Below are 23,958 nucleotides of genomic sequence, written 5' to 3'. Positions count from 1 at the left end.
TGACCAGCTTTTTGCATGTCTCCACTGGTATTTTTGCCCATTCATCTTTAGCAATGAGCTCCAACTCTTTAAGGTTGGAGGGTCTCCTTGCCATCACCCTGATCTTTGGCCCCCTCCACAGATTCTCAATTGGATTTAAGTCAGGACTCTGGCTGGGCCACTGCAAAACGTTAATGCTTTTTTCTGCTAACCATTTCTTCACCACCTTTGCTGTGTGTTTTGGTTCGTTGTCGTGCTGATATGTCCACTGGTGCCCAAGGCCAAGATCCCCTGCAGACTGCCTGATGTTGTTGTTGAGAATTTTGATGTATTGCTCCTTTTTCATGGTGCCATTTACTGTGATTAGGTTCCCACCACCATGTTTGACAGTGGGGATGGTGTTCTTAGAGTTGAAGGCTTCTCCTTTTTTTTTTGCCAAATGAAGGCTACATCATTGTGGCCAAACAATTAAATTTTTGTTTCATCTGACCATAAAACAGAAGACCAGAAGTCGTATTCTTTGTCCAGATGAGCATTTGCAAAGGCCAAGCGGGCTTTTGTGTGCCTTATCTGGAGAAACGGTGTCCTCCTTGGTCTGCGTCCGTGGAACCCAGTGGTGTGCAGTGTCCGTTGGACTGTCTGCCTTGAGATGTTGCCACCAGCAGAGCTCAGATTCATCAGGATGGCCTTGGTGGTGATCCTTTGATTCTTTTTTACCTCTCTCACTATCCTCCTGACCAGCACAGGTGTCACTTTTGGCTTCCAACCACGTCCTCTGAGATTTTTCACAGTGCGGAACATCTTATATTTTTTAATAATACTTTGCACTGTAGCCACTGGAACTTCAAAACATTTAGATATGGTCTTATAGCCCTTTTCTGACTTATGAGCAGCCACAATGTGCAGCCGCAGGTCCCCAGTGAGCTCCTTTGTCTTAGCCATGACTGTCCACAGACCAACAGCAGAGAGCTTCTGTTTTTCACCTGTTAAGTTGATTAAAACAGCTGTTCTCATTGAATTAGGATGCTTTAGAACAGCTTGGACTATTTGGAATGGTATAGATCTTTGGATTTTCCCGTAGACTGTGATAGTTTGCACTATTTATTGCACTAATTAGTATGAATAATTTTGGACATGCTACTTTTTGTTCAAATGTAAATAAAAGCTGAGAAATATTTTTTGCTTCCAAAAACTGTCCATTTAACAGTCTCTAACTGTAAAATGACATGAATGACCCATTAGATCTATTACAGTTTTTCACCGTATAAAGTAAGGAAACTTATTGTTAACCAGTTAATAGACAAAAAGACATTGAAACATTTATGAATCATAACAATGAATCAAGTGGCAACTCTTTAAAAATGTATACAGTAGTTGTTATGCTGTACACAACATTTGTGAATGGTCTGAGCTGTTTTACATAAGCTACATTAAAATTTTACTTAACTTCTGTTTTTAACTTGTCTGGGAAATTTAGTCTCTGTTTCACAGTCACAGCAGCCTACAGCGTCTCTGTCTGTGTGAGTTTAGGCAGTTGCAGTGTATTTTAGGAAGTGACGCTACCACCCACCATCAGGAAATGGACTGTTTCTTTTAGTAGATCAAGTCAAGAGCTGAAGGCAAATTGGTCTTGTACCACAGTCATATACGCAACGTATTTTGATCAGAAGCTGTAGACTAAGAACGGAGGTAAACGGAAAGCCACCGTGGGAAGGTGCAGCCACTACATACCACCTGAAACAAGGCACTGTTTATTACAACCCCAGAGTCTTATCACAAGAAACAAGGTGAGTCATTTTAATATAAAGATCTTGTGTATTGCAGTTAAAATGTTACGCCTGAACAAACACAGTCTTTTTGGTTTGATCTTTAGGTTGAGAATCATAGTTTTTAATTCATTTTAGAATTTAAATTATTTACTGATAGAAGCAGTTATATTTTATTTTATTTTTTTGTAGAAAATGATAGATGACATGATGCAAAACAAAAAGTATTGGTGAAAGTGATAAGGAAGTTGGGAAAAAAAATCTTCCTGTATTTTTGCAACTTTGTGAGAATTAGTAGTAATAAAAGATAATTCTGCATATGATATAAAGTTGCTTAATCGCATATCCTTTCAGAGAATGAGTTTCTGTATATATCTACTTGAAGTATGCTCAAACTCAATTCAAGGTCGATTGTGGAAAACCATGAAAAGTAAATTCTCCTCGGACAGGTTACATCACGAACAGGACAGTCACACAAATGTTTTGATAGCATACAAATGTGAAATTATTTGAGGGACATACTAAACAGACTTTGCACTGGAGTGTATCTTTAGCCATATTTCATCACTTCTGTTGTGGGGTCATGCTTGATGTTTCATGGTTAGCAATACTGAGTCATAAATTTCCATTGGTAAATTCTTCATTCATATCATGTGTTTAACTAATTGTATTTGTACACAGACAGACACTCTGTCAGAGTGCCTTTTATAAATCATTTAAGCAGATATAAGATGACTAATTGCAATGTTAATGTATTTGTGGTTGACAAAACCAACTTACACAACCAGTCAAAAGTTTTTGAACAGTAAGATTTTTCATGTTTTTTAAAGAGGTCTCTTCTGCTCACCAAGCCAGCATTTATTTGATCAAAGGACAGCAAAAACAATAACATTTTGAAATATATTTACTATTTAAAATAACATTTTTCAATTTGAATATATTTTAAAATGTCATCTATTCCTGTGATACAAAGCTAAATTGCCAGCATCATTACTCCAGTCTTCAGCGTCACATGATCCTTCGGAAATCATTTCGATTTGTTGTTTAAGAATTTTTATTATTATTATTATTATTATTATTATTATCAATATTTAAAACATTGAGTTTTTTTCAGGATTCATTGATAGATAGAAAGATCCAAAGATCAGCATTTATCTGAAATAAAAAGCCTTTGTAACATTATACCATCCAAAAGCTTGGAGAGTCATTTTTTGGGAAGGAAATTGTAGAAATTAATACTTTTATTTAGCAAGATTGATCAAAAGTGATATTAAAGACATTTAGAATGTTACAAAAGATTTCTACTTCCAATAAATGCTGTTCTTCTAAACTTTCTTCTCATAAAAAAACCTGAAAAAAATTCTACTCAGCTGTTTTCAACATAATAATTTAAAAAATAGTTTTTGAACAGCAAATCAGAATATTATTGAGTGAGACACTTGATGATGACCAGTCAAAAGTTTTTGAACAGTGAGACTTTTAATGTTCTCTTCTGCTCACCAAGCCTGCATTTATTTGATCCAAAGTACAGCAAAAACAGTAAAACTTTGAAATATTTTTACTATTTAAAATAACTTTTTTATTTGAAAATATTTTAAGATGTAATTTATTCCTGTGATTTCAAAGCTGTATTTTTAGCATCATTACTAGCATCATTAATGATTTCCGAAGGATCATGTGACTGGAGTAATGATGCTAAAAATTCAGCTTTGAAACCACAGGATTAAATTACATTTTAAAATATATTCAAATAAAAAGGTTATTTTAAATAGTAAAAATATTTCAAAGTTTTACTGTTTTCATTGTACCGTGGATCAAATAAATGCAGGCTTGGTGAGCAGAAGAGACTTCTTTAACAAACATTAAAAATCTTACTGTTCAAAAACTTTTGAATGGTCATCGTCAAGTGTCTCACTTAATGTCGGTTTTTCGAACTAAGATTATTGGAGTATGTTTTCAAATTTCTCATTTAATTCAGTGTGTTTCTAGCCTTTTCTTTGTAAATATTTGTGAAATTTCTCAAGTCTTTTTTTTTTTTACAGTGTATTCTTTAATTGTAGTTGATGTAGTTGAAATTATTTTAAAATCTTTATATTTTTCTATTTCCATTTGTTTTGCAGAACAACCTGGATGCTCCACAATGTGTGAGGTGTTAATAGTTTATAACAGTGAGGCCACCGAATGGGCCGAGTATCTACAGCAAATTTTGGAAGCATCATGTAACTTTCTGGAGGGCTCCGTCGTTCTGTATGATGTGAATGAACAGATTTGGATGAGAGACCATGAGCTGTTTGGCTCTAGCAAGTGCATCATGCTTTTGCTGTCTGCTGCGTTGCTGGACATGCAGCATGACCCAGAAGTGCAGGATACTTTCCGGGATCTTCTTCAGCCTCCTCGCAAAATTGTTGCCTTTTTGTGTGGTGTATCAGAAAGGCAAGTGTCAGCGGACTATTTTGAACAGTGGGAGCATTGGAAAAAAATTAATTCCGAAGACGAACCATCAGTATATGCATCTGCAGTCCTAGAGTGCATTAATAGTGGTATGTATTCCTTATTCTGTATGTACAGTATATGTTTTATTCAGCATAAGAGCATATTAAAGATCAACTGTATTTTTTAAAAATATATTTATTTTTATTGTTTGTTCTATTATTACTTTGTTTTTATGTACCATAAATAGCTCTGCATTTTGGATCATAATTATTTTATTTATTTATTATTTTATATATTTATTTTATTTAATTTTAGCCTAAATATTTTTGCATGGTGTACCATAATTAATCTCACTAAAGAAAAAAGAGATTGGTCTGAGTCTAATATACTAATATACAAAGACTAATTTACAGTTTTTCATTCTAGGATCTATTAGTCAAAATCATTGCGAGAATCCATATGAAATTGAACTAGAAGAACAAATAAATGAGATCACATTATCAGAGATTCCCGAGACTTTACCCGAAGAGTCGGAACAGACTCAGATGAATGAGGATGATGTTTGTCATACTGAGCAAACTTCTTTAAATGTCACGGAACCACAAGACAACCAAACATGCCTCACTGTCCAACCAGACAGAATACTTTGTGGGGTAAGTGCGTTACACACAATGTGTGCAAAGCTTAAATAGAACGCGTTTCTAAGAATATATAATGTCAGCATGAAGCTCACATGGTTTGAGATCACACTTCTTTGTGCTTGTCAAATTAGACAGGAAGTTAGTGCAGGGCCCCCTGTCTAACAAGCTAGATTTAGATCATTTAAGCCATTCTTAATTCGGCGATATGTTGCAAGAAGGATGATGTAGCAGCGACGGGTGATAAAATTACTAAAATAATATCATTGCTGCACATGATGTGCTTTTTAAGCAGTTTTCCAGTGAATGAAGTAGTTCCTTTTGTAAACCTTTTTACTAATCACATAAATACTCCGCACTCTAAAAAAGTTAAATATAACCCAGCGCTGGTTAAATGTTTAACCCAACCTTCTGGGTAGTTTTTTTTTTTTTTTTTTTTACTTAGCTAATGTTTAAAAATATAGCTGGCTTAAAATGAACCCAAACTCGGTTGTAAAAAAATACACGTCAACTTATTAATAAATGTTTATTTCCAACCTAGTTTGGGTACATTTTAACTAAGAAATATAGCAATTTTTAAGCAATAGTTATTAACAGTATGTCTTGTGGTGTGGACATTTTAATATATTACAGCTTACATATGGCTTAAATAGTGTTAGTGCTGTATATTGCAACTATTGCTCCTGTAATTTTGTGAAAACATGTTTACACTGTAATACACTATAGCATCAGCATTACATTCAAAAGCATTTGCTGACATTTGCGGAATCACCATCAATGGTCTTGCGTTACTATATGTCAGTTGCCGTTTTTGACACAGTCTCATGACTTTCTCACCATTTGTTTGTTCCCATAAAGAATCGTGTGAATATTTATATAATCATGGCAAAGCAAATTGTGGATGAGGGCAGACTGGAGGTGGAGTTTCACTCTCAGTACTCGACACCTCAGCGGGTGCCTGTGAGTCTGGAGAACGAGTACATTGTTACTGTACAGTCACCTGGTAAGACAAAAACACAAAAAGAGGAACTTTTCATATCAGTTCCTCCATGCTTTTTCAGTTTCAGCTGAATTTACATATTGTTTCCTGTTAATGTGCTCATTTATTATTTTATTAAGAGAAGCTTTGTCTTTGTCGAATTTGTGTTAGTCTTTATTAATGATTTTTTTTTTTCTCTTAGATATGCCACCTGGGAACGTCTCATTGACTCTTTATAAAAATGAATCTGTGCTTTGTTCAACAACTGTAACATATTACACAGAAATGGAGGAAGTTTGCAGGTATCTAAAGAAAGCAATGGATCCAGTGCAGTTCATGTGTCAGGTAATGATGAAACTGAAAAACAATCCATTAAAACAAAAACTGAATCACATAAACTGACTTGTGAACGAATGTGGTTGAAGTTAAGTCATGTTGTGTTTATTTGCATAGCGCTTTACATAATATTTCGCGTTTCAAAGTAGCTTTACGGAAATGTATGTTCCACATGTTCCACTACCAGTCAAAAGTTTTTGAACAGTAAGGATTTGAATGGCTCTCCAAGCTACATTTATTCAATCCAAAGTACAGCAAAAACAGTAAAGATATGAAATATTTTTACTATTTAAAATAACTGTTTTCTATTTGAATACATTTTAAAATGTTATTTATTCCTGTGATTTCAAAGCTGAATTTTTAGCATTATTACTCCAGTCACATCATCCTTCACATGATTTTTTGCTCCGCAAAAAACATTTATTAGCATTATTATGTTCAACAGGAAGTTCAGAAGAACAGCATTTATCTTAAATAGAAATCTTTTGTAACATTAAATGTCTTTATCATCACTTTTGGTCAATTTAAAGCATCCTTCCAAAAAAGTATTAATTTCTATTTATCAAAGAATTGAAAAATTGTACTCAACTGCTTTAAATATGGATAAAAAAATATTAATAATAATAATAAATGCGTCTTGAACAGCAAATCAACATATTTGAATTATTTCTGAAGGATCACATGACGCTGAGACTCGAGTAATGATGCTGAAAATGTAGCTCTGATCACTAGAATAAATGTATAAAATATATTCAAATAGAAAACAGTTATCTTTAATAGTAGAAATAACTCAACATTTTACTGTTTTTGCTGTACTTTGAATCAAAGAAATGCAGGCTTGGTAAGCAGAAGAGACTAATAATTTTTTTTTTGAAATCTTACTGTTCAAAAACTTTTGACTGGTAGTGTATTTAAAAAAAACAATGCATATTGAACATATCAAATGTTATAACTTAGTCATTTTATGTCAAATATCTTTGAACAGTGTATTAGTTCCACAGGTGGTGGTGTGATCTTGTACAGATGCCTAAATAGCAACACGCAGTCTTGAAATCAGTAATGCAAGATGTTGTTAAGCTGTATGTAATTTGTCGTTTAACCAGTAACAATAAAAAACAAAAAGTTGGTTTTAGACATTAAAAAAAAGTGAGGCAGTAGGAAGTAAACATTTAATTTTTAGTAAATGTTAACATGCAGAGATAATGTAGTTACAAAAAATGACCTTTGATTTAAAAACTAACATTGAACATTAATATTCAATTTTCAGGCATTTGATATCACATCAAAGGTGCCCGAGTCATTGGATAATTTGCTTGCCGACTCTCTGGAAGAACGGATGCCTCTAAATGGATTACAAGTATTTGGAATCAGTCAAATTGCAGATAACACCCCAGCGAGTAAGTGATTTTATTTTTTATTTTATAGTTTATAAAAGTCTAGCTATTGATGAATATTGCTTATGCTGGCGGATAGCATAACACCAAGTTAAGGAACTGGTGTGGATGGTAATTTTTTTTTTTTCCAAGACAGGAAACTATTGAACAACAATGAAAAGAGATCTCTTTGTTTTCAGATCACCGTAATGTGGAACTTCCAACACTGCTTCACTTCTCGGCCAAGTATGGCTTAAAAAAGTTAACGTCTTTGTTATTGCGGTGCCCCGGAGCCATGCAGGCCTACAGCGTGATGAACAAAGATGGCGATTACCCGAACAATCTGGCTGAGAAGAGTGGCTTCTCTGATTTAAGACAGTTTATGGATAAATATGTTGTGAGTAAATGTTCTTGATGACTTCTGTAATTGAAAACAAATGATGGTAAACTGAGTCAACAAATTCCTGAAATGCAGGGGCAGCACAAATTTATGAATGCATGTAAAATATCACAGCATTGTGCAATTACGTTATATAGCCTAGGTCTGTTAATAATCAGCATATTTGTCTTCAGTTGTGATAATGCCAGTTATTTATGCAAGCTTTCTTTTTTTCACACAACAAAACAGGAGACGGTAGATTTAGTGAAGACCCAAATGGACGAATCTCAGGACACCTCTGGCAATGAGGATATCTATGAAGACATGTTGATGGCTTCCCAAAATTTCATCACAAATTTCGATAATGAGGACATCTACGAGTCTATGATGAAACTAAAACCTGAATTGGGTTTGTGTATGCCATTTACTTGCACAATAACAATAGTCCTGATTGCATAAAGTTAAAGCTTTTTTTCTTTTTATTGCTACTGCTAGCCTATGAATTATAATGTGAAAATGTAAGCATTAAAAGAAGGTTTTATAGGTGTTAAGTCAGAAGTTGAAGTTATGTACTATGAACTATGTATACATGATTCATGCTTCTACAGATGATGACTTAAAAAGTGCTCTGGAGGACTCCAACCCAGAAACAATGCTGAGGAAGTTTTTTGAAGGTACATCAGTTAGAAACGATGAAGAAACGATGATCATGTGTGACTTCTGTCACTTTTTTCCCCTGTGTGATAACGCCCTTCATTTTGTCTTTCTTATATACATCTGTAAAAACTCTTTTTACTTGAAAACATATTGCTTAAAATTATCAACATTTTTGTAAAGGCTTACAATTTTATCCTCACGTTTGTAACGTAACACACCAGGAAATAATACGATTAGTTTAGCCAACTTAGCCTTTTCTTTTAAAATGTATATATGAACCTCTTTGCCACAGGATGCAGCTTGTTTGCGTAGTGTGAAACCAGAGCAACTTGCTAATAAATGTAATATATAAAGATGTAAACTAGGCAATAAACCATTCTTGAATGTTGTATAATTGTTTTCCTACAGCACAACCTGACAAAAGTTTACAATCCTTGGAGCATACTTCAACCAATGGTGGATTACCTGAAATGGATGATGAAGATTACCATGACCTCAATGCTGAAATCTATGGGGATATAGAAGAGGAGGACCCGTATAACCCATGCTGCCCTGATGATATTTATGACACAGTGGAGCCACAATCCACCCCTGAAATTATCAACCGCCCACCAGCACCGATTCCACGACCAGCCAACCTGCCAGAGCCTGAAGAGAACACAACCTACATTTCCAAAGGTGCAAACCAAAAGTTCATTACGCAAACACAGCTAAACCACAGTACAAACACAGAGGCTCTACTTTTAGCTTCTAAGATCAGAAACTGATATATTTCAGTCCCTCCAGGATTTCACGATTTTTTTTTGTGATTTTTGCGATTAAAATGATTAATTTTGTGGTGGCAAGTCCTAGAAATTTGTGAAAAATTTTGCGATTTATTTTATTATTTAATTTATTTATTAATAATTAGAATATCACATTTACCATATTAGGTATTATGTTAGAGGCTCAATTATCATACATAACACAAATCAAACATAAAATTTGTTTATTCTGATACATTTGAACTTTTAAAATAACCTATTGGCAATATTCTTATGTGACCTTTGTAAACATTAACAGCAGGTGTAGAAATTTATACTGTACATAGCCTACTTCATTTCAGTCACGTCTCAGGTACTCTTAGGATTTTGGTAGCCCAAAAATTAATTGAACTAGCCCAAATAAAAAAGCTTTTTAATTATTCCTTAATTAATCCTTAACAAGGAAGGAATTTTATTTCACTCTTTAGTGTATCTGCAGAATTTTTAAATATCAATTTAAAGTAATTTGTGATCCTTTTTAAGAGCTGCACAAGTAAAATGAACAGAATGAGTGGGGTTGGACAATGTAAGGTAGAATTTTAAGTCATAAAATGACATGATTTATAATTCAGATACAGATTCACACAAAAACAATATCTTATAGAATGGCATTTCAGCCTTTATACCATTAAAAGGGATAAATCAAGTATATAATTTATCATATTTATTTAAAACATAAATATTACTGTCTTAATTGTTTAGATTTTTTAGAAGGCACATTAACTTTTCACATTTAAAACCCTATGTGTTTGCTGCATAAAAACATAAACAGCTGAAAAATGTATTGGAAATAAAAATTCTGTCACAAGGGGGCGCTTTAGGACCGCTGAAATATTTTTGTTTCCCTAGTAACGCTGTTTTATCAGGCATGAAATGAAAATGCCAACGACACGTTTCTGAGGACAGTCGGTTCTACTCAGATACATTCATTTAAAGACATCAGTGCTGCGTTTTGACTTTAAAATGTGCAGGGCTCATATTTATTCAATGACATCATTGCCTTTAGAAGTTTTATCCAGCCCTATCGTGATTCAATATCCATATCGTCTTTCCGTCCCTAACTGACTTTTAAAATTATAATTAAGACTATTCTTATACTATTTAACAAATTTAAAACTTTTATGGCGTTCCATTTGCAACAACAGAAGCCCTCTACTTTACGATAGCGGGTCGGCAGGCCAGTGAAACATTTTGGTAGCTCAACTGAAAAACACAATAGCCCCCGGGAGGTCGATCTTGCGGGCCCTGCATACAGACAGCTCACAGACATCACGTGAGCAGCATCTTTAACAACATGATATATAAATTTTAAAATCGTTTTATTATTGAAATATTTGAATAACTAATTTTTGCGATTATTTTGTGGTTAAATGACAAATTATGCAGGATCGCAAAAAAATGCGACATTTTGTTGATTTTGCATTAAATTCAGCGATCGCAGAATCGCGAAAAACTGGAGGGACTGATATTTAAACTGTCTTACATCATTCTAAGCATGCATGGCTTTCTTTTTTCTGTGGAACGCATGAGAAGATATTTCGAAGAATGTTGGTAAATAAACAGTCCCAGTAAAAGTCAATGGAAATCAGTTTGGTTATCAACATTCTTCAAAATATCTTCTTTTGTGTTCCACGGAAAATTTTCATTTTTGAGTGAACTATTCTTTTTAATGGAAGTCTTGAAGGAGAAGTTCACTTCCAGAACAAAAAAATACAGATAATGTACTCACCCCCTTCTCATCCAAGATATTCATGTCTTTCTTTCTTCTGTCGTAAAGAAAATGTTTTTTGAGTAAGACATTTTAGGATTTTTCTTCATATAATGGATTTCAATGGTGCCCTGATTTTGAACTTCCAAAATAGAGTTTAAATGCGGCTTCAAACGATCCCGAATGCAGTTGTAAACGATCCCGGCCAAGGAGGAAGGGTCTTATCTAGTGAAACTATCAGTTGTTTTCATAAAAAAATACGAGAGAGAAAATACGATGGGAGTTTTTTGACATACCCTGACTGTCTTAACAGTAAGAATACCTACTCTTAACTGTCTTTCTAGGCTGATAAGATTAGGAACTACATTTCCATTCCGGCGTAATAGTCAAGGAAGTTTGCTGCCATAATATGGCCGAAGCAGGCGGAGTATTATCAGAAATGAGTTCCCAGCTAGTTTAGCATTTGCACATGTGCTGCGTGGTATTACTGCTCCTGCTTCAGCCATATTACGGCAGCAAACTTCCTTGACTATTACGCCGGAATGGGAGTGTAGTTCCTAATCTTATCAGCCTAGAAACTCGCAGCTTTGCATTTCCACTGGTCTTAGTACACGATATAACTACAGAAGAGTCAAGTTTTAAATAGGACAAATATGGAAACTCGTTGGTCATTTTTGAACGCGATGCTATTGGTCTAATAGGATTCAATGATCTATGCTAAGCTATGCTAAAAGTGATATCGCCAGAACAGGAGAACGGCTGAATGGATTTCAAAACGGTAAAAATCAACTTATTAACTCGGGGAGAGTTGGAGAATGAGCCTAATTCGAAAAAAAGTGGAGTGTTCCTTTAAAAAGTACTTAAATTGTATTTTTTTTTAATGAAGATTAAAAATCGCTAGATAAGACGCCTTTTCCTCGGCTGGGATTGTTTACAACTGCATTTGGGATCGTTTAAAGCTGCATTTAAACTCCATTTTGGAAGATTAAACTCGGGGCACCATAGAAGTCCATTATTTGAAAATCTGAAATGAAAATGTTTTCCTCAAAAAAACGATTTCTTTGCAACTGAAGAAAGAAAGACATCTTGGATGACAAATCTGTAATTTTTTGTTCTGGAAGTGTACGTTAGAGCCCTGCATTTGAGCCCGAGCCCGTCGGGGCCCGACTTTTTTTTGCCCCTAGGGCCGGGCTTCGGGCCAATTTTCACGTCATAACTTGCACACATATCGGGCTTCGGGCCTGCTTTAGAAAAAAAACTTAAAAAAAAAAAAAAGTTGAATGAGATTTAATGCGTGCGTCCCCGGAAGCGCCAGTGATGTCTCGCGCATAGCAGAGTATGAGCGGAGCGCGGAGTGGAGCGGTGTGATTTTGAATGGAGGAAGGAGCGGATTTTTTTAAAAGTCGGAGCGTCATGGTTTTCACTCTCTTCAAGAGCGCTCCACCACCGCTCCATCATGAGTACAATTCATGCCAATGGTCCGTAATATAACTGCATATTAAGCAGGAAATCATATGTTAAACATGTTTAGCTTGATAGAGATGGATCACTCAAATCAGAAATAATGTGATCTGTAGGTAAAATAACTGACGAAAACGTATTATTTTCATTACAAACTTTGCACTGGATAAAGCAGCAATACTCTTTTAATGCTGACAATTATTAGCTGTGGTCGGAACAAATATTGCACACTATGTTTGAAACTCTCCTGTTATTTTATTTAATTATATTTTATGAGCAGGACTGTTACATTTCAAACATACTTAATTTTATTCTTTATATATTTGTTCAATATTCGTTTACTTTACCACTGCGACTTTGTATGTTCCGGCTTTGCGCAGCAGAGCTGCCTGCCCTGTTCGAAATGCCTTCTGAGATGGTGATAATAAACTTTAAATCTAACATTGTGATATATTTATGTTTGTATTATATCTGTGAATTGCATTGTAGACTAGTCAAGTGTTGATTTGATATATAGGTTAAATTGAGTAAACTCACTGTGGACCACATACCGCTTGGATATCGATGTCACTTAAAAAACTTACATTTAAAAAACAAACAAACAAACAAAAAACTCCAAACATTTCTCTAAATTGTTCTGATAAAAAAAAACCGAAACGAAAAAACATAAACTTTCTATTAAATACGAATCTGGTCTATTTTAATGGCTGTAACAGTATAAGCTGTTTGGCGGAAAAAAAGACGGGCTTCGGGTCGGACTCGGGCCAAAATTTTTGATAAGCTGTCGGACACGGGCCGGGCTACAGCCTGTGCGTCTCGGGCCAGGGCCGGGCTAGGGCTTAGATTTAAGGCCCGTGCAGGGCTCTAGTGTACGTCTCCTTTAAGTGTCTAAAACTGCCCTCTTATAGTAATTTCACTTCAGTTTTACCTGTTTTACAGTGTTTTGTCTCAAGGAACCCGTATACTCACTCAGTCATCGGCCAGAAATGGTTTCCTCTTTAGGTAGTGTATAAAAGTTTCTTAACCATAATTGCAAAGCATATGTGTATATATACAGAATATGAATTATTAAATTTAATATAAATTTCCATGCCTATGATCCGTTCTTGCAGAACCTGAACCTGTACGGCCAGTGAGAGACGGGGACATGAGCAGTCACCACGACCCCTTTGCAGGCATGAAGACCCCGGGACAAAGGCAGCTCATCTCTCTACAGGAGAGGGTGAAGGTGGGTGAGCTGACTGTAGAAGAGGCGGTGCAGGAGTTCAAGGCTTGGCAGTTTGATCAAGATAAAAGATGGCGCTCTCTCCGCTTCCAGCAGGTAAGTAACTCCAGATCACATTTTTGCATGTGACCCTGGATCACAAAACCAGTCGTAAGGGTCAATTTTTTGAAATTGAGATTTATACATCATATAAATACTGAATAAATAAGCTTTCCATTGATGTATTTGTTAGGATATGACAGTATTTGACCGAGATACAACTATTCTAAAAATAATCTGCAATCTGAGGGTGCAAAAAAAAAATCAAAATATTGAGAAAATTGCCTTTAAAGTTGTCCAAATGAAGTTCTTAGCAATGCATATTACTTATCAAACATTAAGTTTTGATATATTTATGGTGGGAAATTTACAAAATAGCTTCATGGGACATGATCTTTACCTAATATCCTAATGATTTCTGGCATAAAAAAATCGATAATTTTGACCCATGCAATGTATTATTGGCTATTGCTACAAATATACCCACATTACTTACAACTGGTTTTGTGGTCCAGGGTCACATTTGTGTTGCATATTTCTTCTTGTTGATTATCATATTTAATACATCAGGCTGTTATGGCTCATATAGTATGATACAGTGAGAATATGGAAGTTGTACATGATGAGGGGAAAAAGAGGCCAAAACTGAGTGAAAATATGCAATTTGATGTAGACATTGTTATTTATATGGCAAAAACGTAAGATTACATTCATATACACCAATGAGATCTTTAACATTATAGTGGACTACTTACATAAAATGTATATAAATTAGGGCCGGGACTCGATTAAAAATTTTAATCTAATTAATTAGAGGCTTTGTAATTAATTAATCGAAATTAATCGCATTTTAATCGCATGTAAATATTTGACCTGAGAACAGTGAGAATTAAGATTTTTACATGGATTTTTAGTATACCATTGAATAATGACTGAATACATAAGCTTAAGCAACAAAATATTGTTTATTTTTGTTCAACCAAGTCCAACAGACCAGTACAATATTGCCATTAAAAGTGTAGCAAGAGGCACGTTCTTTAACGAGTCTTTCATTCCGAGAACTCTGCTCTTGTGTTTGCTTAATTATGCATTTAAATTTTAATGACCAAACCTATCATTATAAATGTTGCTGCACATGGAATATAACGCGGATAACATTTAAAAAATAGTTTTTATCAGGTTACACACTGATTATTTATCACTCAAACCCCTTTCTCTACCTGTCCGTTGGTCGCGTATATCCTCCATGTTTGTAGTTTTTTAACACTTTTTATGCGTGTTTGTAGTTCTAATCGAATCCTCGTTCACGGCGCAGTGTGTTGCGGGCAATATAAGCAGTTAAGAGTGTGCATTGATCGTTAAGTAGTAGACCATCCGGGAATCTTTGGAATACTTTTTAAACATACTACGATTTGGGACATACAATACTATTTAGGACGGACGTCTTTGGCTTGTCTGAACGCTAGTTTGTGCTCCAGTATAATCGGTCCGCCGAATCTCATCTAGTGAGAAACGTTCCGCGGTGCAAAACGTATTGCGATTAAAATGCGTTAAAAAATTTTAACGCGTTATTTTTGTGTAATTAATTAATCTAAATTAACGCGTTAAAGTCCCGGCCCTAATATAAATATGAGTTGTCTCTCTGTATTTTCCAATAATATGTCTCATTTAGATTATATTTAAATGCTTAGTTTTATAGTCAAAGCTCTGTAGTTTTTATTGTTGCAGGCAAAACATAAAATGCAACACTACAATTACTATGTTTCCACCACCCTATTGGTATGTTCATTTTGAAGTATTGCATCAGAAACTAATGATGGAACCGCCAAATTGCAAAAGTTTTTACGCTCTCTTGAGGTGTTTTTTGACTTGTGTGAAAAATAATTAATGTGAAAAATGGGAGATGGAAACATATTTGCCGAATAAATTCTGACGTAGTGAACATTAAACCCACATGATTTATCAGCTCTTTCCACTTAGGGTTTTTTTATTTACTATTGGTTACCGATACCACCGTCATCCGCTCAAACTAGAAGATACAAATAAATGTTCCTCAAAAACCTGATATTTCATATTTGATACTGACATTTTAACATTATATTTTCTATAAAGTACAGTATGGATAATTTAATAAAGTTGCTTCAGTCCAGTAGGTATTCTTACATTTATGAAAATCAATAAATATTTCACAGCAGAATGAAAAATATATAACAACCTGTATGAGGACATCTTTAAAATTGTATTATATAAATAAAATATATATGCTAAAAAAGTTCGAACTATCAACTAGAAGGCATGTAGTAAATTGTGTACAACAAGGTTGAATTATTTGGATAATTTAGACACGTATTGAATATGATTTGCAAGATTTGAAATGAAATGAGTGTCTCTGATGTCTTGTCATTTTCTTCAAGGAAAATTTACAAAGATTAAGAGAGAGCATCACTCGACGCAGTAAAGGCAAAGGGACAAGTGGTAAGGAAACACAGGAGTGTACATTATACTCATAAGTGGTTAACATGGCATGCTATTAGAATGTACAAGAAAAGTTTACATAATTACTTTTGGGGCTCAGCAAAACGTATGAACTAATGGCACATGCAAAGTGTAAAAGAATTTTAGGCCACAGTCCATTTGTTAATTATTTTTTTAAATTATAAATTAAATCTATTTTAAATATACTTTATAAAATATTTTGTTTCTGGCACACATATGACATAAATGCATATTTCTTTGTGGTGGGTCCACTGAAAATCATTGTTACAATTTTTGAAATACCATCAAACAAAACTGAATATTTTATGCGTCTGTCTTTTTGTTCCATTAGAGCTTATGATTACAGCCCCAATGCAAACAAATGTTCAGTGGGGTTCTCAAATGAATGTGAATTGCTCACTGTACGAGCCCACACCTCGTTCGATTGCCCAACCCCCTCCTGTTAGTAGACCGCTGCAGAGAGGAAGCTGGCAGACAGGAAGTACCTCCAGCACTTCTAGTATGTATTAAATAACTTCTTTAATCTCACACAATAACATCTGATATCAGTGTGAACTGAACCATGTTTACAAGTATGATGTGTCTACAATATAATTGTAAAGGTTTGACCTGTGCAGGTAGTAGCAGTCACAGATTGAGCATTCAGAGCACTGTCAGCAACAGCAGTGGGATGGATGGTGAATGTGAGGTCAGTTTTCTTCTTCAATCATCTTCAAAGATTCCTGAAAAGACATATCACAGTTTTCACAAAAATATTAAGCAGCATAACTGTTTGTATCATTAAGAAATGTTTCTTGAGCAGCAAATCAGCATATCAGAATGATTTCTGAAGGATGTAATAATATTTTAGAATTTTTTTGTATTTTTGATCAAATAAATACAGCCTTAATGTCTCAAGACATTAACGAATCTAAATGACTGCAAACTATAATACATTATAAAAAACATACAGGCATAAAGTATTTAGCTTAGGTTGTTATAATTGAAATTTAAATTCTGCATCTAAATATTGAGGTCAAAAGTTTACATACACCTTAATTATTATAGAGGGATCATACAAAATGCATGTTATTGTTTATTTAGTACTGACTTGAATAAGATATTTCGGTAACACTTTACAATAAGGTTCATTAGTTAACATTAGTTAAAAACATTAGTTAACATGAATTAATAATGAACTGCACTTATACAGCGTTTATTAAACTTTGTTAATGTTAATTTCAACATTTACTAATACATTATTAAAATCTTGTTAACATTAGTTAATGCAGTGTGAACTAACATGAACAAACAATGAACAACTGTATTTTCATTAACTAACGTTAATGAAGATTAATAAATACAGTAACAAATGTATTGCTCATGGTTAGTTCATGTTAGTTAGTACATTAACTAATGTTTAATTAATGAACCTTATTGTAAAGTGTTACCGATATTTCACATTAAAGATGTTTACATATAGTCCACAAGAGAAGCGTATAGTTATATTTATAAAAATGACCCTGTGCAAAAGTTTACATACACTTTATTTTTAACACAGTGATGTTACCTGAATGATCCACAGCTGTGTTTTTTTTTTTTTTGTTGTTGTTTAGTGATAGTTGTTCCTGTCTCTTGTTTGTCCTGAACAGTTAAACTGTCTGCTGTTCTTCAGAAAAATCTTTTAGGTCCCACAAATTCTTTGGTTTTTCAGCATTTTTGTGTATTTGAACCTTTTCCAACAATGACTGTATGATTTTGAGATCCATCTTTTCACACTGAGGACAACTGAGGGACTCATATGCAACTATTACAGAAGGTTCAAATGCTCACTGATGCCCCAGAAGGAATCACGCTGCATTAAGAGCTAGGGGTGTAAACTTTTGAACAGTAGAATTGAAGTGTAGATTTTTCTTTTTTTGCCCATATATCATATTTTTTTCGTTTAGAAACGCCCTTTAGAAGCCACAAAAGATACTGACATGTCTCCCAGAAGACGAAATAAGTTAAATTTACCCTGATCTTCCCCTGGTGTTTATCAGAACTCTATTTTTGTTTATCTTAATGCGAGGTGAATGTACATTTTTTACCTCAACTGTATTAAAACACGCAAGTACTTATTACACTTTTTAATGGTCATATGTCTTTACTTTAATGGTTTAAGGAGCCTCCGGACATTCCACTTCCTCCACGGCCTGTCCGGCCCGTAGTGGATACTCCACCAGTACTCCCTCCACCCAGGGTCCCACCACGTGTAATAGAGAGGTACGTGTTCAAAATGGCTTACCCAATAAGCAAAGTATATTTAAAATTGTCAGTCAAAGTAAAATTATTTTATACAGCGAGTCTTTAAATTCAAAGTGAAAATGAAAACAGTATACATAGAGAGTTTTATTTTCAAAAAGTTTCACTGCGAGAATAAACCAGATGACTGGATAAAAGTTTCTAGGTGAAGCGATGGTGGTACGTGTATGAAACTTTACACCTCCCCATGTGACAAACCACAGCATCAATCGCTGAACTCTTTTAACCACATTGCCGGAGTTTGTGAAGCTTAACTTTCCATCAGTAACTTGATCATATGTAGAAGCATCAACCTTTAAATCTAACAGAGACGGAGTGTGGGTTTAGAATGCGCTACATCTTCACCAGCTAATATACACAAACACAACATCAGAAGATTGGTGTCATGTAAGAGAGGAGGTGAAAAACATCTGCACTCTGATGTGGGCGCCACATATCCTCTGCTAATTCTTGCTTAGCTGATGGGAGCTACCATAAATGACGAGAAATTTGTGCAATCTGTGCACATCCAACCCAAGTTTAGAACTGTACCTTTTAAAGAGGCTATAAATGGTTACATATATGCAAAGAAGAAGAAACCAATCACTATTCAGTCTGCAGATGTTAGTATGCAACATTTTGAATGCTTAACATTCTATCAGTGCAAGTCAAAGGAAGATTTGCAAACTTTAATTTTTTATTTAAAATTTATTTGTAAAAAAAAATAACTAAAAAGAACCTAAGGCTTATATTGATTTTGAAATAGATGTAAGGATTAATTCACTTCCAGAATAAAATTTACTGATAATTTACTCACCTCAACGTCATCCAAGATGTTCATGTCCTTTTTTCTTCAATCGAAAACGTTTTTGATGAAAACATTCCATTTCTTCATATAGTAGACTTCAATGAGAACCAATAGGTTGAAGGTCCTAATTTGCAGTTTCAAAGGGCTTATCTAGCGATATGTTCTTACATTTTCTTAAAAAAGTAATATAAAAAAAAGTATATACTTTTTTAACCACAAATGCTTTACTTTTTGCACTAGCTGGACTTCACTCATTACGTAGAAAGGTCACACGTGATGTAGACGGAAGTACCGACTGTTTACAAAGCGAACATGCAAAGAAAGTCAAACAGTCTTTACAAAAAAACAACAATGTTGGACAATTTTGAAGTCGGAGGAGAAAATAGGGTAGAGTTTTTCACCCTACCTTTTTTAACCAACGTACAAAGGCGAAGAACTAACCGCGCGTGACCTTTTCAATGTGATTACGCAATGTGTGAAGTCACAGACACAAATCGCAGAGCTAGTGCAAGTATACAAATTTGTATTATTTTTAGAAAATGACTGATGGTCTCGCTAGATAAGACCATTATTCCTCTTCTGGGATCGTGAAGAGTACTTTGAAACTGCAATTTGGACCTTCAACCCGTTGGCAACCACTGAAGTCCACTATATGGAGAAAAATCACAAGTTTTCCCCAAAAACCCTCATTTTTTTTCGACTAAAGAAAGAAAGACATAAACATCTTGGATGGCATGGGGGTGAGTAAATTGTCAGGAAATGTTTACTCTGGAAGTGAAATAATCCTTTAAGCTAGTTTAAGCTTTAATTAATCATTTAAACGGGCTGCATTCTCAACATATACTGATATTTATTTATTAGGCTACATGTGTTTAACAATTGTAAACCTGATTTGTATGGAGCTCAGTTTGTATATTAATCATTTTAAATTTAGTCAGCTTTAATCAACACTTTTGTCTTTTCGAGTATTGATTATTGTAATGCTTTGCTGGCTGGAACTTCAAACGCTTAGGTAAATTACAGTAGGTACAAAATTCAGCTGCTAGAATTTTGACTAGGACCAGTGCAAGGGAGCGCATTACATTATCTTAGAAAAACTGCACTGGCTTCCTGTCAGGTTTCTTATTGATATGAAGCTGGTCTTTTAACTGTTCAAACAACTCGGCTAAAAACTATGGGCTCTTAAATTGTAGAATTGCCTGCCCTCTGAGATTAGAAATGCAGAATCCCTAAGTGTTTTTAAATGTACTTTTTTAGGGTAGCTTTTATGTGACTTATGTGATAACTTTGTATTTTATTATATTGACTTCATATTTTTTGGTTAGTTTTTTTTACTGCCTGTACTTTTTGTGTGAATCTTTTAACTTTTCATATGTATGTAAAGTGCTTAGAGATGCTACTTTTAAAGGTGCTATATAAAATAAAGTTTATTATTATTATATTATTATATCTTAGGACTCCAGAGATCTCAAACGAGCGATATGTATCGACTCCAGCTCGTCCTGTTCATCAGACGCTTGCGCAAAGGCCCATACCACCTCCACCTATACCGAGACGCACATGGTGATGGCCTTCAACGTGGCTTTCGTTCTGTTTGACTCTGCACTTTTAAGCCTTTGAGATCTGTAATTCTCTTCAAGGTGGAACAAAAGTTACTGGCTGTGTCTGAAATTGAAGACGGCTGCTTTGCTGCCCTGTCAGTCAAAAATGACCTTACAGAGGTTTTGTGTGAAGGCGCGTGGTTTGCCATTTATATTTACCAACTAGCATGTAGGTAGCAAGCAGGATATGTATTCAGTTTCAGAAGCTATTCTATCTTTTATATATTGCCTGTGGTTTCAGACACAGCCAATGGATTACTATCCAGTGTTCTTTAAGTGTTCTGATCTAGACTCAACTTGCAATGCAAACAATTACCTTAGTTCTAGGTACTATTAAATTATAAATCTTCAGCTGAAGATATGCAATATCTTTGAGGGGTGTTTTATATGGTCACTTGTTTGAAATATAGCCGGTTTGAGCTTTCTGAGTGGTGTTAGTAACAAATAGCAAATTCAAGAACTTGCATATTTTTGTTTTACTTATAACTTTTGTTCTATTTAAAATATAGTTTGTGTTGGCTGTGGTGGAGCATGAGATGATGAGATTTAAAGTTGGATAGTTTTCTGTGTTTGAAAATATTTATTGATGTATTCACATTTTATTGCTGGCTATGATATATGCACCCACCAGTCAAAAGTTTTTGAACATTAAGTTTGAATGTTTTAAAAGAAGTCTCTCCTGCTCACCAAGCATTTATTTGATCCAAAGTACATCAAAACAGCCCAATTTAGAAATACTTTTTACTATTTAAAATAACTGTTTTCTATTTGCTGCTCAAAAAGACATTATTATTATATTGAAAACAGCCGAGCAGAACTTTTTCATGTTTTTTTGATGAATAGGAAGTTCAAAAGAACAGCATTTAAAAAAAAAAAAAATATTTTGAAACATTATTGTCTTTATCATCACTTTTGATCAATTTAAAGCATCCTTGCTAAATAAAAGCATTAATTTCTATAATTTATTTCCCAAAAGAGAGAGAAAAAAATATTGATTTAAGCTTTTGAATGGTATAGTGTATAATGTTACAAAAGCTTTTTATTGCAAATAAATGTTGATCTTTGAATTATTCATTAAAGAATCCTGAAAAAAAAAAATACTCAGCTGTTTTAAATATTGATAATAGTAATAATAAACGTTTCTTGAACAGGTTTCTTGAATATTAAAATGATTTCTGAATGATCATGTGACGCTAAAGACTGGAGTAATGATGCTCAAATTTTTACTTTGATCACAGGAATAAATAACATTTTAAAATATATTCAAATAGAAAGCAGATATTTTAAATAGTAAAAATAAAATCACAATATTACTGCTTTTACTGTAATTTGGATCAAATAAATGCAGGTTAAGTGAGCAGACTTCTTTAGAAAGAGACTTTTTTAAAAAACATTAAAGATCTTACTGTTCAAAAACTTTTGACTGGTAGTGTATCACCCAGAGAAAAGCAGAGAAACAATTTAACAGCATACAAAGTGTGAGTGCACAGTGTGAACAAGAAAGATGTGTTTTGTGTGTGTGTGTGTGTGTGTATTTGTTTGTGTGTGTGTGTGTGTGTGTGTGTGTGTTAATGTTTGTTAGACGATGACGAAAACTGATTAAAGTTGTGATAAAATAGAAGTTGTCCTTTCTTCCATATTGTGTCGTCTTTTTTTCTTTTATATGTACTTTTATAAGTATTTTCTTTGGATTCTCTTTTTTTTCTTAAAAAATAATATAATTAGTATATTTTACTTTCGTTTTGTTTAGCTCAACTAGGGGACCTGGGACCACTAGAGGGCCTCAGCAAACCTCCAAGAGGGACGCTGAGATGACTTAAAATATTTTAGATAACTTGCATTAAATAATCTAACATGATCATTACCCAAAATACTCATATGAGTATTTCTGACATCTAAACTAGCATCATTTTTATTGTTGCATTTTAATATAACCGTTATTAATTATTAACGAAATGTATTATATATCATTTAATTATTATTATTATTATTATTATTATTATTATTGTTATTATTATTGTTATTACAAATGTGAGCTAAAAATGCACCTTTATTAAATTATAAGTTTGATTAAACGTCGGTGCCTCTACGGAACGCCCCTCTCCTCCCCACTCATTGATATTGTGATGAGAGCGTGAGAGGCTCCATGCACGGGCGAGCGGCGTGCGGTGACCGTCACTGTTCAGCGTGCAGCAGCGTTATCAATACGGAAAGCTGGACTGCTTCCTTAGTAAGGTGAGTATTACGCAACGCCTGCTTCATTCTCAGTCATATTCCAGGGTTTGAACACCTCAGTGACATTTCACATCTAACTAAAACGGAAAGTTTGCGTGTTTACTTCGTCTGGACACTATTATTTGGCTCAGGGTTTATTATAATAAACCGCAGCGGCCATCCATTGCAGACAAACGTGCGGTGCAGAAGTGCGGCAGCGTGGCTTAGTGTTTCAGTTACTTCAGCATAAGGGGCTATTATTATGTAGTGATAATTGTATGGATATATTGAAGGATGTTAAGGGTGAAACTGAATTGCAGTGTTTTGGTGTCCGGTGAAGGAGATGGGATAGAGATTATTTGTATTCCGCAGGAAAATAGATCTGACTTCGGCTGCACTTGACATCCAAATAAGGAATAGGATTCACTAAATATGCGGAGGGAGCAGGATAGTGAAGGAGACTCCACGAGTTCAATCCATCGCATTGTAGATTGAAAAATGAAACGCGACAATTTATCCCGATCTTAGTGATATAACTACCTATATTCAGGAGGATGCAGTGCGGTGTATGCGGCAGATGTACAGTAGTATGTTAGATGAACTATGCAGAAGTGGGACAGTTTTTGGTGGATTCGTCATGGACCACAGATAAAGTTGATGCTATAACACTTAGACACAATTAGTTACTGCTTTAACCTTTTTTAATCTTAAGATGGTTTGTGAACTTGTATAAGGTCTACCAGCTCCGGTGGTCTAACAGCCAGCTTTATCATGGTCTGCCAGGTCAACCTCAGTCTCACA

At 34.4% G+C, this 23,958-nt stretch overlaps 2 protein-coding genes and 1 long non-coding RNA gene across 6 annotated transcripts in view; 2 read left to right on the top strand and 1 right to left on the bottom strand.

Annotated features, from left to right (window-relative positions):
- The first annotated feature begins 1,597 nt into the window (after window positions 1–1,597).
- On the top strand, window positions 1,598–22,545 carry pik3ap1 (phosphoinositide-3-kinase adaptor protein 1). Of its 2 annotated transcripts, none has more exons than XM_073833981.1 (17): window positions 1,598–1,766; window positions 3,866–4,285; window positions 4,605–4,831; window positions 5,675–5,819; window positions 5,998–6,140; window positions 7,399–7,528; window positions 7,705–7,901; window positions 8,133–8,292; window positions 8,492–8,557; window positions 8,949–9,218; window positions 13,452–13,514; window positions 13,625–13,833; window positions 16,191–16,251; window positions 16,604–16,771; window positions 16,890–16,960; window positions 18,416–18,516; window positions 20,798–22,545. In XM_073833981.1, exons 2-17 carry the CDS (start codon window positions 3,886–3,888, stop codon window positions 20,907–20,909), a joined length of 2,523 nt encoding a protein of 840 aa, XP_073690082.1. In that variant the 5' UTR covers window positions 1,598–1,766; window positions 3,866–3,885; the 3' UTR covers window positions 20,910–22,545. The 2 variants fall into 2 exon arrangements, with proteins under 2 accessions (XP_073690082.1, XP_073690081.1); XM_073833980.1 differs by having other exon boundaries at window positions 16,875–16,960.
- The window catches only part of LOC141325368 (uncharacterized), a 31,762-nt gene continuing 24,662 nt past the window's right edge, over window positions 16,859–23,958 (bottom strand). The window contains exon 5 of the long non-coding RNA XR_012353766.1: window positions 16,859–16,994. This is a non-coding gene — a long non-coding RNA (uncharacterized lncRNA). The remainder of the gene's footprint in view (window positions 16,995–23,958) is intronic.
- Window positions 23,102–23,958, top strand: part of LOC141325364 (sorbin and SH3 domain-containing protein 1) — a 73,984-nt gene continuing 73,127 nt past the window's right edge. For all 3 annotated transcript variants that reach the window (XM_073833979.1, XM_073833978.1, XM_073833977.1), the window contains exon 1: window positions 23,102–23,178. The gene's annotated coding sequence lies outside the window, so the exon portion shown is untranslated. The remainder of the gene's footprint in view (window positions 23,179–23,958) is intronic.

The sequence above is a fragment of the Garra rufa genome, chromosome 2, assembly GCF_049309525.1.
Source record: "Garra rufa chromosome 2, GarRuf1.0, whole genome shotgun sequence".
Classification (NCBI taxonomy): Eukaryota; Metazoa; Chordata; class Actinopteri; order Cypriniformes; family Cyprinidae; genus Garra; species Garra rufa.
Note: the sequence above shows the minus strand (reverse complement) of the source record. Positions and strands in the feature narration are given on the sequence as shown.

What these genes read in the sequence shown, in the direction of transcription:
- pik3ap1 (XM_073833980.1), top strand. Translation starts at nt 3,886, where the DNA reads ATGTGTGAGGTGTTAATAGTTTATAACAGTGAGGCCACCGAATGGGCC. An exon ending in GCTGAGGAAGTTTTTTGAAG is followed by an intron (nt 8,558 to 8,948) that starts GTACATCAGTTA and finishes GTTTTCCTACAG; the next exon opens with CACAACCTGACAAAAGTTTA. An exon ending in AGAAATGGTTTCCTCTTTAG is followed by an intron (nt 13,515 to 13,624) that starts GTAGTGTATAAA and finishes CCGTTCTTGCAG; the next exon opens with AACCTGAACCTGTACGGCCA.